The sequence below is a fragment of the Epinephelus fuscoguttatus genome, linkage group LG20 (genome assembly GCF_011397635.1).
Source record: "Epinephelus fuscoguttatus linkage group LG20, E.fuscoguttatus.final_Chr_v1".
Lineage (NCBI taxonomy): Eukaryota > Metazoa > Chordata > Actinopteri > Perciformes > Serranidae > Epinephelus > Epinephelus fuscoguttatus.
The window spans coordinates 6,007,700-6,024,425 of NC_064771.1; the positions used below are offsets into that span (position 1 = coordinate 6,007,700).

Consider the following 16,726-nt stretch of genomic DNA (forward strand, 5'->3'; position numbering starts at 1 on the left):
TTTGGGCGGAGGAGGCGAATTTCCGTTTCCGATTTCCGTTTATATATAAGTAAATATGCTGAACCATTGCGATGGATTCAGAGTTTGCAGTGACGCCAAATTATGTTCCGCCTCGTTAGTTCACTGCACGGAGCATTTAACCTGGCAACAACTGCAGCCGGCTCAAACGTGATTGATCAATATCACGCAGACTACAAACAGCCTACAACCGGAAACCAGGGCTCTTCCGCTCTTCTTCCGGAGGCAAGATCTCCGGGATTTGTCTACAGACTCTACATTCACTGAATGTACAGTCTGTATATAGAGACTAAACAACAGCAAAACGAAATCAAAATATTCATTTGCAAACTCACGTGCATTTTCGCAAAAAATCTGCTATTTGAAAACTTCAGCATATACAATTTCACACATGACACGTGGCACGCTTCTGCAATTTAATGAACCAGCAGAGCTCAAACAAACATGCTTGCCCATGTGCGATATGTATGCTGGAGTGTTTTAAAAAGTAAGGTTTTAATGAAAATGCATTTGTTTGTATGACGTTTTGATATTTTTGCTGTTGTTAAACACAGCCCTTGTTTACTTCAATTCATCAACACTGTTCATTGTTTTTGGATTCTTCGTTTACCATGGAGGTGTGTGGGAAAAACAGTTTTCTGCAAAAATTTAACCTAGCACAGGCTAACTAAATTATAAACAAATGATCATTTTGGCATTAAGTATTCCTCTAACTATAGTTTGAAAGGTGAAAGAGATGAAAATGAAAGTTGAATGTCTGAATTACATTTGCTGTGGAACATTTTCAATATTACAGAGCTTTATACTCAGAATTTCTAAACACACTTTGCAGAAATTGATCATACCGCTCAAAGAGATGTCAGTCAATACAAACATTTACCTTCAAAGAAATGAAGGAGAAATAAAGCAAAGAGTTGACCCTATTAAAACGCTTTGCGTGCTTGGAGATCCCAGCACGCAAAGCTGAAAGAGATCTGTCCACCTTCCCTCCCTCCCACTGCATATAGACGTTGCCTGGCTTCCTCCTTTGCTTCCATCATAAATACAATGGCCACTAGAGGTCGTAAATATGGGCTGTAATTTCTGCTTGTACAAATGACCTACATGGTCATAATTTGACGGACGGGCTCTAAAATCAAATCTACTATCATACAATCCTGTAGTTTCTCTGCACCAGAGTCCACTTGGAACCGGATCAAGACCCACCTTTTCAGGCGGTCTTGGTCTGGTTGTGTAGTCTGTAATCTCCCAGAATTTGATTATCACACCAGTCAAATACCAAACAGGTTATGCATGAAAGAATCCTTAGTTTTAAACTTTAAAATTCTTATTTCCAAAATACTCACTGGGAAATATAGGAAGAAAGAGAATGACATTCAAGAAGCTTCCCTGGTCAGATTTGAATTGGAGACGTTGTGAGTACATGGTATGGGTATTTGTCCCATAGGCCAATGATTCCCATCCAGGGGTACTTGTACAGTTACCAGGGGGTGTATGGGAAATTTTTGGTGTAGCTCAACCAATTTCTGGAAAAAAACAATCAGTTTAGTTAGAAAATAAAAATATACATATACATGAGTCGGCTTAAGTTACAGTCAATGTTCCAAAAAACAAAGTTGTTAGCAAAAGTGAGCAGAGAAGTCTAAACAGTTGGCTGAAGGCAATGCGTAAATGCTTAAAAAGTAGCCAAAAATGATGAATATACATCACAAATAATGTGCTAATATGGCTGCAGATGTATCAGATTTCCATGGTAAGGTAACTGTCTCAGAAAATTTTGAAGTTTCACAGTATCACAGTAAACAGTATCATTTAAGGAATGAAACAGAGGAGTTTTGAAAATAATGAAAGATTTTCCTTCTGGTTGCACTTTTAAAAAAATACTGTAGATAAGCAAATGTACACAGTATAACAACCATTAATATGATACCACAGTATACACTGACACCAGTATAGCACGGCAACCCTATTTACTAACTAAAAGAAAAAAATAAATGGCTTAAAGAGTTAACTAAAATGAATGAGTGGCTAAAATAGTTAGCTAAAAGTAATGATCATTACAAGCAATGGCTAAATGGTTGAAATAGCTGAACATCTAGCTTCTGCCACTATAGTACAAATACAAACTTGACCAAAATTACGTAAACAAAATTGTAATTTTATAATTTTATGATAAAAAAAAGTAACAATTAGTTGAATATTGTATAAATTGTATTTTAAAAAAATGTGAACTTTGGTAAGTAATATCTAGTTAATGATACATTTGAATAAACATATTTGGAACCTGATGGGTGGTGTTGATGAAGGGGTACTTGAGTTCAGCAGATAGGGGTAGGTCTTAAAGAAAAGGTTGGGAACCTTTGACAACCAGAACGTTCATAACAATTCATTTCTGCTTTTTTTAAATGCTCTAGTTTTACTTTGAGGGTTTTAAATGAATGGCAAATGTGTTTTCCCCTTATTCTAGCAACCCAGACAGTAAATGGATTTTACAATGGCCTCATCCAATAGAAACAATAAGTTCTGTAATGTTTGTAATGTACTTTTTTTATACTTTTCACAGACCTCCGCCACGGAATTTTATAAAGAAGAATGATCCCAAAGAGGAAGCTCTGGCCAAACTCAGAAACAAAGCTCCAGTGCCACAACAACAGGTCAGGATGGTCTGGGAAGTCCAACTGCATATCAAAAGAAAATGTATCTACATTTCTTTAGAAATTAAAAGTTATTTTATTGTTAGGTTTATTATTCTGTCTCATTGAGTATGTCTGTCTGGAATATACTGTGTGCTACATCCTCACATCTTCCACTTCCTCCTGCTTGCAGAAACAGTGGGTGCCTCCACCAGTAAAACCTAAGAGGCAGCAACCTCCTCCCAGGACTCCATCCCCACAGCCCTCTCCTCCCTCCACCAGGGGGCCCCGGGTCATCTCCAACAGCATGAGGCAGAAACAGCGCTCCCTGGAGGACCTGTTTGGCTCGCAGCGCTCCATGAACCATCCGCCTCCACCCCCAGACTCCCCACCACCACCTCTGCAACCAACACCCATCCTTCAGGACATCCCAGACCCACCATCCATGGCTGCCCCATCTCTCGGTGGGTATTGCTCTCATTATGTTTATGTGTATTAAAAGAACTTATATGATGTGTTTAAGCTAACAATTAGCTGCTAACCAGCATTTTAACTTGGTGTTATCGAATGTGAGGAGGTTCATATCAGTCAGTAACTGAAGCTGCTGTTTGTTTCCTTTAGCTGTGATGCTAGATGTGGATGGTATTCACTCCCAGCTCCTCCGCTTCTCTGCTGGGGTTTACTTCTCTTACTCCAACATGCCGGGAAAACTGTTCCTGAGGAAAGAAGTGAGACACACATATGACATTTATCAGAGGACCTGTTATTCATTTAAAGCTGCGCTAATCAATGTTTTCATATAAATAAGAGATAAAATGACTATGTAATGAGAAAGGTGTCTTTCAAAGGGGTCCATGTCATTGGTCCGACAGCCCATTGGTCCGACATCCCATTAGTCCGATGGTCCGTGGTGCTGAACGGCTCCCGGGGGCATATTTCTACCTTGATGGTGTGCCGCAACTGGCTCTGGGTCAGCTGGGAAAGACTTGAGGCGGAGCAGGCTCATGGCTTATGTGTTTGTCACTTTCTTTTTCATTTTAACCCACACCATGATCTTTTTCTGACCCTAACCAAGTGGTTTTTGTGCCTAAACCTAACCAGACCTTAACCACAGGGCATCATGATGATTTCGGAACGGATTTCTGAACAATGGGTTTAATATGGTCGGAACAATGGGCTGTCGGACCAATGGGCAATTCCCCTTTCAAAGTGTTGAACCCACAGACAATTACAACTAATGTTGCAGTTACCCTCAGCTCTATGCCACATTTTAGTGTCTTTCAGTTCATTGTTTTGGTTTTGTGGCCCACAGCTTTACTGTTTTGGCTCAAACTCGTAGCTCCATTAAACTGTTTACCATGAAAATGCTCTGATAAACCCACTATACACTATCAGCTGCAGCAGAAAACGGCAGACAGACACAGTTAGAGACTGGTGATCACAGTGAAGCATTTAGCAGCTAAAGAGACAGATATTTCCCTCATGAGTTGGTAGAGACCACAAACAGAGCTTAAAGAGAGTGAATATTGGGCTTTCATTGATCAGGTGGACACAAACACAGCACCAAATAAATGCCCATGATGCTTCATGTGTATGCTGGATGTGTAATTAGCCGCTGTTTGCTAACATTTTTGCCATGACAACTTAAAGTTGATAACATGCTATTATCCTGTTTACAGCTTGTTCCACTGCACCACCCAAGTGGCCAAACAGCAATAAATACAGGTTTAATAGTTAAACAAAGTTAATTGTGGGTTAAATATTAACCTTAAGGTGCGCTACAGCCAAAAGTTTTGTTTACAATCAATGCTACTCATCAAAACACACCATGTGAGGTCCAGTCATTAAAAAGAATGTGTTGAATTTATCCCCACCCATAATAAAACATTTACAAAATCAATTTTTCTTAAAAGTTTGAAACCAACATTGTTAACATCCATGTTTACTAGCTTGCAGTCTTCTTCTTCAATGCCTTTGTTGGCACATTGCTTCAGCACATTACTGCCGCCTGTAGTACAATATGATAAAACCATTGGCAGGAACGTGTACTGATTCGTCAGCTTGCATGGTTGTGAGTCCTCATACACAAAACTGGAGTCCAGTCATTAAAAAAAATGTTTCCTTTAGCCTGCAAGTGGTAGAGGGGCCCAGCTATTATTTTTGCCTTTGGCCCTTTATAGTCTTTGCATACAGCAATGGCTGGGGACAAAGTATAAAACATGCAGAGCATCAGATCACTTGAGGCATGTACAGTAGGACATAATGAAGAAGAAATTTGTAGTCATAGCTTGGATATGCTGATCCATCGAGGAAATGTAGTAAAATGGCTGCTTTTCTGGGGAGTTGATGTGCATCATCATGGAGAAATTGGGCACTGGAGTATCCTGCCAAGTTATCACTGGTAGCAGGCCTCTTGACATTCACAATTTAAACTGAAATTATCATTCTTTGGCTGTTTTTTTTAGTACTTGTATGTGGTACATGTGTATTTGTTTTAGGCCCAATCCCAAAAAGCCCCCTTGTCCACTACTCCTTAGCCCTTGGCCCTACCTCTAGCCCTTGCCCAACCTTTGGCCCTCGAAATGAAGCAAGGAGGGGTAGGGGTTGAAATCTTTGGGACACCACTCCCTACGTCACCGTGTCTGTTACATTCATGCATACGTAACTATTTTAAACAGGAAGCCGTGGGCCATCTACATTTCCAACCGGCATCTACAGTACAATGGAGTCTCCAGTTGAGTTCATCCTACCGATCGCGTTTGCTGTATTTATTATGCTTCGTTTGATGAACTACAGGTGACGAAATGATATGTACCAAAGGGGACTTCTGCTAACTAGCTAGCTAACCAGCTAACATTGTGAGGCAGCATAGTTATACTAGCTGGCGTGTTATCGTAATGTGAAAAATCCGACAATTTTGCAAAACAGGACAGATGACAGACGCCAGATAGTGCGAGCTAACTAGCTAGCTAACAAGCAACCTGACGACGGTAACGTTAGCTAGCTGGCTAGCTTTCTGTCATATATTGTGAATAGCAATAAAAAAATGTTATACCATTCTCTACACAAATACACAGTTATTCGAAAACGTTTTTACAAAAGTTCCATGTTTATTTGCGAAATTATACATACATACATGAACTTTTTTCCCCATCTCTTGCTTGGTGGTAGCCATGGCGACGTCTACCCCTCACTGGCAAGTCAGCATCTGAAATCCCTCGCTCCAAGGGCTAGTTTCATACCCACTACCCCTTATGCCCCCTACCCCTACACGCAAAAAGGAATTGGGACACTCCTACCCCTCGCAGGAACACGCAAATCTAGGGGTAGGGCCAAGGGGTAGGATATTGGGACAGGCCCTTAGTCTCTGTTTCGAACCAGTCTCACGACGAGTTGAATTAGTCCAAATGACAGTGTTGTAGTTCTTGAGATTAATCTTAGACCACCTTTTCAAATTCTCAGTCTCGTCTCTGACTTAGTTTACTCGGTCTTGTCTTGGACAGGGAGGACTCGGGATTTTATTTCACAACCGGTCAAGACAACAACTACAGGGTTATCATTAAGTACCTGTGAAACAAAAGGAGAGTCGAGCAAAGATGGTTGGGTTGATTTCAGCTCTTTTGTGTTGGTTTGTATAGGTTTACTCATAGAAAACAAAGGAAAATTCACATTCATAAAATTCAAAGAGGCAAATATAGAGGAATCTTAATTTACTTAGTTTTGCTTTCTTAAGTCTGCTTTCCATTTCATGGAAATGTGGATGTTATGGCTCCACTATATATATTGCTTATGTTGGCAGTGTGTGCTGAAGTGATTGGGAAGAAAAATGAATGAATGAATGAATATTTACTGACAAATCTTCATCCATCACTAACCCAGTAGAAATACAGAAGTGTTCAGGCTGACACAGGTGCATTAGATTCATCAATGATGCCTTCAACTAAACAGGAGATTTGAAGAGAAAATCTTGTTGTTATAAGCCCCCGTCACTACCCTTAAGTACCATTTGTGTGTGTGCAGGTGTTTTACCCCAGAGAGATGTTCAACCGGCCCTACATCCTCAATCTGTTATGTGAGCAGGTTAGTATATTTACAGTAGTCATCATGTTTAACCTGATGTACTGTACTTTACTGAGGGATCCTATTCTATTTATGTAAAGCCTTCTGATACATTGCTCATTATCTCCCACTTACTTCAGAGGCAGTCACCATGTCACTATGTAATGTGTTTCAGATTATGAGGGACACCTACTCTGACAGCTGTGTGAGGATTAGCAGAGAGGAAAGGAGGAAGATGAAGGACCTGCTGGGTGAGTGTTTGAAGCTCTTGGGTTTTTTTGTTTTTTGTTTTTTTTTTACAGTGTTGATTCAAATGTTTTTGTCAAAAGCTAAAGTCAGTCAGAAACGATCAGGATAAATACCATAAAACTTCAGTTAAAAGCCTAGTCCCAGTTAAACAGCCAGTCCCTTTTATTAGCCTGGTGTGGCTGCACATTTTGACAAATGAATGGCCTGGTCTGGTTGCCAAACAGTTCATTTTTATAGAGGTTCTTTGTATGTATAAAATCAGGTTGTTGGCGACCTCAAATTATGTGTACATTTCTCAATTACCCTGCAAGTTATTCACATTCCTTTAGTCCATATAAGAGTCCTCAGATCAAAAGAATCAAAAGTGTTTTTCAAAAAAAGGAAACTAATCCAAGTTGTGAGTATTGTTTTAACAGGATAAAGTAGTGTTGTGTCAGTATGCCAGGAGCTGTAATGCTCAAGTGCTGTAAATCTCACTGATGTGCTGTCTGTTGGGACTAGATCAATGATTTATAATTTATCTGAAGCCTAATTTCTATACAAGTAATAGTCATACTTGTTTATACTAACAATTTTATTATATTTCCAATCTTTGTTGATTAACAGTTTTGTGAGAAAGCAATTAAAGGCCTGTTCCAAATATAAACAAAACAGCCCAGGCTATTAATTGAAGTTTTATCGCACTCACTGAATTTAAACTGCATCATTTATTTCTGCATTAGTTTGCTGACCGTTATCACATTCTTCTCATTTGTGCTTTAGCTAATTTCAATGTGGGAATGACTATAAGCACCATCCAGAATGACAATATGAAGAAGAGGATTGTCATTGCCGCTCGAGACAACTGGGAAAACTACTTTACCCGCCTGTTCCCTGTGAAGGTAAGCATGACAAAAAGAGTCATGGCAAAGTTGGAGATAATGTTGAGTGTAAAGCATGAGCGTCCATTGTTTTATGACGTTACATGACAGGTAGAGCTAGTTATCATTAATAAAATGATGATACCAGTACCAACACCAGTAGCCTTAAAGCGATACCAATACCAACAGAGTACCTAATTTGATACCCATCACATGAATGGAAGCATTCAGTTGCAAAAATTGCCACTACCACACCTCCCCATCCAAATGATTTAGACACAAATGCATTTTAAAAATGCTCACAACACCGCTGTGTCAATCAGTTAGTTAGTTTGTGTTATGTGACTATCTCAAGTACCCCTTTAAAACAACAACGTCACACAAAAACACAAACTCTCCCTTTCAGTTCAGCTCACCATTGGAAAGGACTGTCAGTTTGGGAAGCACTGAGCATACAACTGGATCTATCTGAATCTGACTGAGGCTCAGACATAGACATGTATGGCTTTCTCAAGCAGAAAGAGTACATCTGCTTCCAGTCCCTTTTCGGAGTTTTTAAACTACTATGTGGGAAAACCATGTTAAATTAAATATTAGTACATACTTTAAAATGTGTCTGGAGGGGGACTTTAAACAATATCATGTCTCACCATCCTCTGACTGGTGGGCTTTTCACTCTGACTTGAGTGTGGCTATTTTGAACTAACCTGTTCACCAGGAAATGAACCTGGGAGTCCCTCATTATTGTTCCCTGTGAAGTAATCTACCTCACCCCATTCAGAGCGATATGACTGGCTAGCCAAGCAGCAACTTCTTCAGGCTGAAAAACGAACCTAACACAGAAGTGCTAAAAACTGCAGTTCCTCAAATGGCCACTTGGGACTGGCTTCAGAAGCCAGTCAATCCCCATAAACCCCCATGTTAAATGCCCAACTTTACAGCAAAAAAACAGTTTTGGTCTCTATAGCTAGTTTCAAAATTCATGACAAGTGGACAGGGGTGAATTTTTTGATAACTCACCAGTTTTCATTTTATTAAGGCTTATAGTTATAGACAGCTTGTTAGTCAGATCCACCCCTCGCTCCTCCACAGTTCCAGCCTGTTGCCTAAATAGGGTCAATTCTGACTCCCAAAAAAACAAACAAAAAAAAAAAAAAAACCCAAGATGTGTACAAGTGGTCATCTGGGGGTAAAGTATTACTTTAAGGGTATCAAGTACTGATACACTGCCCGAATGGTAGAGCAAGGTAAGGCGGTTTTATTTATAAAACTAAATTCCGTAAAGGGTTTGGTTTGGACCCAATAGCAGCACAAAGACAGGCAGGTATCGTTGGTAACAAACTTTATTAGCACACGTCCAGGAAACAGTGGCAGTAGGCAAAACAGTCTGTCTTCTGGCCGCTGGCCTTTAGCAGTCTTTAGTGGGGATTGGAGATTAGGCTCAGCCAAACCAAACCAGGACACTGGTGAGTAATGTCCGTAAAACTCAGTCTTGTACTCACCCAGTGAAGGAATAATCAGAGTCACAGAACTGCAGGAAGCCACAGAGGAGATGAGTAACACTCACTCTGTAGAGCTGAATCAGGTAATCACCGGATAGCCAAAGGAGCAGACAGGCAGAATCCAGAAAGGGACAGGTAAGGATCGTGGTCGGGGATGGAAGGCTGAGGTGATTTCCAGGAGATCGGTGAGGCAGGATAGTCAGAGGCAAGCAGGGTCGAAACCGGGAGATCAGGCAGAGAAACGCTGGAGAGTCTGGTGCAAGCATCGAGAACAATCTGGCAATGAATGAGTGTGGAGATGCAGTGTAAATGCAGCCAGAGCAGAGCAGAGAGCACAGATGAGAGGAGTTGGCTTGATGAGAGGGGTGTGTCTGATTGGCAGATTGAAGCAGGCAGGTGCAGAGTGCTGAGGCAGAGATGAACTGTGACAAATTCATACCCCGTTTACACGTAGGAAAAACGCACATATTTTCATGCGGTTTGGCCTCTTGTTTACATGCAAACAGAGTTTTTTTCACGGAAAACGATCATTTGTAAAAACTCCGGCCAAAGTGGAGATTTCTGAAAACGCCGTTATGCGTTGCCGTCTAAACTGGGTGAAACAGGGTTTTAGGTTCTGAAACGTCATGAGAGCGACCTATGTTTACACTTTGTTTGGCTACTGATCATGGATGCTGTTAAGGTGGTACTCATTTTTACGTTTGTGCAAACGGTTTAAGTGACATTTAGGAGTAGCTCCACTTCACTGTCAGTCCACACAAACGAACCTCTCGCCATGTTTACTGTTTTGAAAGGAACAGGAAGTCGCGCGTCTTATTTGTTGTTGTTGTTGTTGTCGATTCTGAGGATTCTGATTGGCTTGCATGGCTTCATCCTTCTCCCTACACTGCCGCCCATAGGTTTGGCATATTTATGACGGCGCTCGATGGCGTATTTATCCAGGTTCATGTAAATGACAACATTTTTGAAAATGATGTTGTGTGCACGATGTTATTATTGAAAACGGAGGGGGGGACATACTCGTTTCTCTAAATACCCGGCTATGTGTAAACGTGGTGTCAAACACAGTGACAATTCATAGTGCTTTTTACAGGAAAAGAAAAGCATTAAAACAACAGTCAAAAACAGTGAGCAATGAAAACCAGATTGACATTAATTATGATGGTATTAAATGAGACTTAGAAAAAATAAATGAAACACAGCCAAGGAAAAGGAGAACAGCAGTTTTTCATTCAGAAAGTGGTTCGAGTTGGGGCGCAATTGAGACCATCAGGCATTCTGAAATTGTTGTTCCCATTAATCATCTAGACACAAAAACATGTGAAAATTTGGTCCAGGTTGAGTAATACAGAAGCTACCCTTTAAAGATACACTTGAGGCAAAAATTATGTACTCACACATCGGGGCGTCAGTGGCTTAGTAGATAGAGCAGCCGCCCCATGTACAAGGCTGTTGCCGCAGTGGCCCAGGTTCAATTCCAGCCTGTGGCCCTTTGCTGCATGTCGCTCCCTCTCTCTCTCTCTCCCCACTTCACACTTCACTTTCCTATGCTCCCAAAAAATATCTTTAAAAAAAACAACAACTTACTCACATATCCTCCTGAGACCATGTGTCCTCATTTGAGGACATTACATTTTGGCTTTACTGGACCTTAAACTTCATCCTTCTTAACTTAGACCTGTTGTCCTTGTTTGTGGCCACTTTTCTGTGCCATCCAGTGGCAGCAAAACCACAATATACTAATCCATGTAAAAACAAGATGGCAGCCATCTCTGCCAAGTCAGTCTGCAGCTGGTCTTGACACAAAAGGTCCAAAACCTGATCTCATTCTATGGTTGAGACTTGTTTATTTATGATTTATGAACAATTGCAGTTTGATATGGCAACAAATTTGACCAATTTTAGCAAAAGTAACAAGCTAAGACATTTATTAGAAAGAAGTCGTTTGAAGACATGGGGACTTTATCATCGTCTCATTTGAGGATATTGGGACTTTAAAATCGTTGACAACATTAAGGTTTTTATACTTAATAGGTCCTCTGATCCCAAATAGCTAAGAGAAATTAAAAATGTATACCAAACAACAGTTCGGGTCTCAGGAGGATACTGTGTCTCATGGGTTCCTCTAGATGTTTGTGAGAACAATTCCTTATTATGTAAATTCTAAAAGTGAAGGTTCATCTCATTTAAGTTAACAATGAACCTCACAGTGTCTTTATGTAATAAAAACAAATGCTCACAGGGTTGAAATTAAATTGCATGGTGCTGCAGAACATACAGTATTTTCAGGGGTATACCAGAAGTCTAGCATTAAGGGCATAAGTTGATGGTGAACCACTAAACACTTATTATTATTTACAAGCATCTCCTCTGTGTGTGTGTGTTGCAGCCAGACACTGGGGATTCTCAGGTCTTGGGTGTGTGTCATCGTGGCATTCGTCTCCTGAAGATGGTCAGAGCATCAGGCATCAACCCCAAACACCTGCGTCCACTCAGAAGCTACAGGTAAATATGCAGCCTGCATAGACAAACACAGCCGAAACTACGTCCAGTCACTTCTCTGTTTCATCCATGTTTCCACATCAAGTGTCTCAAGTCTTATCTCCAAGACAGGAAGTTAGCTAGCTAGTTTTTATTTCTGTGTTATGCTAAATATTGGGCCCATCCTCAATGCAATTAAAAAACATGAGCCTGGATTATGAAGTGGGCCCCAAGTGTCCCCCAAGGCCCCAGAACTCAAGGGTCCCTGAAAGCTCAAGTGTTAAGGTGCCAGTATGTTCCATCAGAGCTGCTGGCCAGACAGTCAAATGGCTTTAAAAAAAAAAACCCACACACATTTGCAACGTCGAGTTTAGAGGATGGCAGTGTTCAACAATATCTGTAACTTTCAATCCAAAAGTCATGCCAGAGTCACACAGTGAAGTTGGCTGTGTGGAGGACAGAAAGTTCACAGTATTTGAAGTAATCTCTCAAGCTCTCTTTTTATATGTTGCACTCATATAAAAAGTGACAGAAATAATTGTGTAACACTATGAATCTCTTCCAGGACAGACTGTCTGAAAATGTGCACCATTATCCCCATATTATATTATATAAGTCCCATCCACTTAAAAATGTGTTTTCTTCTATTTCTGTGCCCTCAAATATCTGACCTTAACTATACTGACGCATCTGTGCAAAGTCCATGTTGAATCTTCCTTGGGCAAGATACTAAACCCCGAACCGCTTCCAGTGGCTGTGTCGTTGGTGTTTGAGTGCATGTGATTATTTAAACTGAGTAGCAGGTGGCATGAATGTGACATGTGGTTTAAAAGTGCTATCTGAATCACTCCCAGCAGTTTCTCACACCGATTGTTAAATCAGGTCTGCATGAATGTAGTTTTGCAGAGTTGCTGTCAGTTGAGCTCCAGGGTGCAGACAAAGTGGAGCTGGAGCTGAAGAATGAGAAGTTGGTGCTGCAGTCTTCCAGAGCTCCTCAGATGACTGCCATGATCCGATTCTTCCTCCAGGAGCTCATCAGGGTACTTACTCACATTTTAATCCTCATCATTTATTTCATCATCTTTCTTTTTGATGTTTTGTAGCCAGTGGTGTAGTGGTAGTTGATAAGGTGGGTGTACTACTAGGTAGATGGGTAGGTTACCAAGGAGGAAGTGTGTTTACTCTCCTGTACACTCCAATGGCTTTTCTGTAAACAGCCAGAAAAAGAGGAGTTAACCTGTGTATGCCCTCCACAATGGCACTATTTGTAGCATTGTTTGACCATATGAGCCCTAAAACTTTTAGCCCACATGTCACAATTCTGGACATCTTTCTTCCTGCTCTCTAGGACTCAGGCCATGTGGTTGCCCTGAAGAGTTACATGACAGATGACAAAAGTCTACTCAGCTTCAGTAAGGGTGATGTCATCAAACTGCTGCCAATGGAAGGACAACAGGCAGGTAAGGTCATTATTTGGATGCCAGACATGCCTATCTCAAACCCTTGAAGGGAATGTCAACCAAATATCAAAGTACATATTTTTCCTCTTACCTGTGGTGCTACATATCAATCTAGATTGTTTTGGTGTGAGTCGCTGAGTGTTTGAGATATCAGCTCTAGAGATGTTTGCCTTCTCTCCAATATAACGGAACTAGATGCTAGCTAGACACTCAGCTTGTGGTGCTCAAAGCACCAAAAATACATTTGAAAAACTCAACAGCAATGTCTCCTTTTATTTATCTCTATTTTATTTTATTTAATTACTATTATAATTATTTTTTAAATTATTTTCTTTCTTTTTTTTGGTGCTTTGAGCACCACAAGGCGAGTGTCATCTAGTTCCTTTATGTTGAAAAGAAGGCTGACATCTCTACAGCCGATATCTCCAACACTCAGCAACTCACACCAAAACAACCTAGACTGATAAACAGCACTATAGGTAAGAGGAAAAATGTGTTTAATGCATATCTAAAAAGAACAAACACTTTTGTGTGTGTTCCACCAGGCTGGTGTTTTGGCACCTTGGGAGGGCGTTCTGGTCTTTTCCCAGAGGACTTCACCCAGCCGTCTGCTGCCCCAGACTACCACTGTCTACACCTTGACCGAAGAGATGACAGGAGGAAAAGCATGAGGGGTGCTACATCTGTCAGTGCACCCAAGGGCCCGTCTCCAGGTCCCATCAGCAAAGAGGCCACAGTCCCTGGATCAGGCCAGAGGTCAGGCCAAGCCTCAATTCAGAGCTCAGTCCATGAGTTGGAGATCCTGTCGGGTATGACCGAGTTTGCCATCAAGTACTTCAGGTATGATAGCAAAATGATGACTATTATTGTTGACTATGTTCAGATGATTTGGGCTCATAATGCACTGTGCTTCCTTTATTTGTTTATTTAAGAGTGGGGACCACAGGTCTGCCAGCAAGTGGAAGGAATTTTTCAGAGGCAGTTCAACACACAGAGGTAAGACTTTACAATCCCTCTGACATCATATCTCATGGTTTGTTTTTCATTATACTATAGTTATTGAACATAGAAACACCTGTATCCATGTACAATAAGCCTCTATATTGTAAAATCCCTGGTCAACTCACAACTACATGTTAAATAATAATAATGTCCTGCAACACAGCAGTCAAACTTAAGACCTGCTCATTGTATAATAAGTGCTGCAACTGCTGTTGTGGATACAACTGATATCGGGATTGCATCATTGCAGAAACGCAGTGCCCACCGTCTGGTCTCCCTCCAGGTTAACATTTTTAGCTCTGTCAGCACTGTTTCTGCTATTAGCACTGTTTCTGTTGTTAGTGCCGTTAACAGCCAGCCACTGGTTCCATGTTGAGAACTGTGTGCAGACAATCCTGCCACAGAGTGTGAATCGTAGATATGCTCTGAATGTCGCATACAGCTCCTTTAAATTGTAGATTGTCCCACAAAACCTACGTTGAAATAAGTTTTATGAAAGGGCAGAGGTCATTACATTGAGAAGGCATCAGTATTCCTATGTTTTGTTTACAAGGCTATGTTACCCACAAGGAAGTTGTCAAGATATTTAAAGGTACAGTGTGTAATTCTTGTGATAGTTGATTGTTAAGTCTCATTCCCAGGTGGCTAAATACTGACACTTTGGGTTGGTGGTTCAGTCCGACTACCAACCTAAGGTTTGCGATATTTGATGATCTGGGAATGAGACTTAACAATCAACTTGCTCTTCTTCAGAATTGCATTCTGAACCTTTAACTTACCTGGCAGGGGAGATACCATGATCAAGAAGGTGGTTCACCCAGGGCGAGGCTCGGTCATTGCACTCCGATTGAGCTGACCCCTGCGAATTCCCCAAATATGGGAATCTCGACTGCATAATTTTTGGTAGCGGGGGACTAAACTTAAACTTATAAACTTTAACATAATTGGTTAAGATTTAAGTGAACAACTATGTCCACAGATGAGTCAGTTGTCTTGATTGGGTAGAAAAACATATAATTTGTTCTCAGGTCTATTGTAATATAGATCTTGATGTCAATGGGATTTCCTGAATAAATACAACTCAGCTAACTGCATTGTATTTTGCTCATCCAGAGTCTCATACAGGAGTCCCTAATTCTCTACAATGATCCTGAAATCAATGATTTATCTGTCCAGTGCTTCATGAGTGAGTACATCCACACTAACCATACTAATACACACTGAGACCTCTGTTACTCTGTTCTACCATCATCCTCCTGTTTATCTGTCCCTCCAGACATGATGCAGTTCATGGGTGACATGCCAATGAAGAAGAATAACACCCAGTCAGACTGCCTGAGTGACATCTTACTGGTCAGTTAACTTTCAAACAGCAGATCTAATGAACTGCATTGCTATTGTGGTTAGAGTTAGAGCTTCCGTGAGCCTCTGAGTGTCACAGACTTCAAAAAGACTTTGATCGGATTTAATGAAGAGTGTCTTTGTTCTGTTATGTTCTCTTCAGTTAGGGAATGAGAAGGAGCTGCTGAGAGATGAAATCTACTGCCAGGTCATCAAGCAAACCACCAACAACCCAACAAAGTTAGTCTGTCATTTATTAAAGTTTTGATAACATTACAATACATGGTAATACAGAGAATTTCGGGGGTGGGGGGGATTTGTGATTTAATTTTTATGCTAAAACAAATTAAATAGGTTTGAAATATGTCATTGGATATATTTATCTGCTTGGATTTGCCTGTGTGCTGAACTCCAAAATTACCAGCATATGACTGTGTGAATGGGTGAATATAGCATATACTATAAAAGCGCATCTATTTTTCAGAAAATTAGATAGGTGCTATATAAATGAAAGTATATTTACAATAGTGGAGTATTTAGCAGCTAAAGACACACACATTTTTCTCTGGAGTTGGTTGAGACCAAAATAGAGATAAACTCCAGCTGGCTCCAGATGTCAACATGACGTCAGGAAAACATTGGATTCTTACGTCGGACAAACGTTAAATTTTGTTTGGCAACATTTTAAATGTCTAGGCGCTAGAATTTCACGTTGTGTGAACGTTAATAGTATTATGTCTTGCAGATGTTGGTTTTTGTTCTCCATACTGTACGACTAAATGTCCTTATTCTACATCAAGATGACATTGGCTTGAGACACTTGGGAGGCATATTTTGTTTACTTAATGACACAGCTTAAAACCAACAAAATATCAACATCATCATTCTTCAATACTCTATGTCAAATTGACATTGGCATTAGACGTTGTCCTGACTTTGAGTTTTGGTCACCTGAGATTATAGCCTAAAGTCAACCAAATATCAACATCTAATGATGTTTGTTGACCAGCTGGGAAAGAACTGAATATTGAACTTAAATGAGTCAAGTGGACGCAACATCTCAGGAATGGCTCAACAGAATTTCTTCAAATTGGCCACAAATGTCCACTTGGACTCAATGA

General features: G+C 40.5%; 1 protein-coding gene and 1 non-coding gene across 2 annotated transcripts in view; both read left to right on the forward strand.

Annotated features, from left to right (window-relative positions):
- myo15b (myosin XVB) overlaps nucleotides 1-16,726 on the forward strand; it is a 77,017-nt gene that overhangs the window by 52,183 nt on the left and 8,108 nt on the right. The window contains exons 44-57 of the mRNA XM_049564338.1: nucleotides 2,582-2,672; nucleotides 2,845-3,115; nucleotides 3,273-3,379; nucleotides 6,672-6,731; nucleotides 6,886-6,961; nucleotides 7,722-7,840; nucleotides 11,711-11,826; nucleotides 12,701-12,842; nucleotides 13,151-13,262; nucleotides 13,808-14,102; nucleotides 14,195-14,258; nucleotides 15,378-15,450; nucleotides 15,541-15,617; nucleotides 15,769-15,845. Coding sequence (XP_049420295.1) covers nucleotides 2,582-2,672; nucleotides 2,845-3,115; nucleotides 3,273-3,379; nucleotides 6,672-6,731; nucleotides 6,886-6,961; nucleotides 7,722-7,840; nucleotides 11,711-11,826; nucleotides 12,701-12,842; nucleotides 13,151-13,262; nucleotides 13,808-14,102; nucleotides 14,195-14,258; nucleotides 15,378-15,450; nucleotides 15,541-15,617; nucleotides 15,769-15,845 — 1,680 coding nt within the window. The remainder of the gene's footprint in view (nucleotides 1-2,581; nucleotides 2,673-2,844; nucleotides 3,116-3,272; nucleotides 3,380-6,671; nucleotides 6,732-6,885; nucleotides 6,962-7,721; nucleotides 7,841-11,710; nucleotides 11,827-12,700; nucleotides 12,843-13,150; nucleotides 13,263-13,807; nucleotides 14,103-14,194; nucleotides 14,259-15,377; nucleotides 15,451-15,540; nucleotides 15,618-15,768; nucleotides 15,846-16,726) is intronic.
- LOC125881377 (U1 spliceosomal RNA) lies at nucleotides 15,036-15,195 on the forward strand. The gene has a single exon (XR_007448231.1). It is a non-coding gene; the product is annotated as a U1 spliceosomal RNA (small nuclear RNA).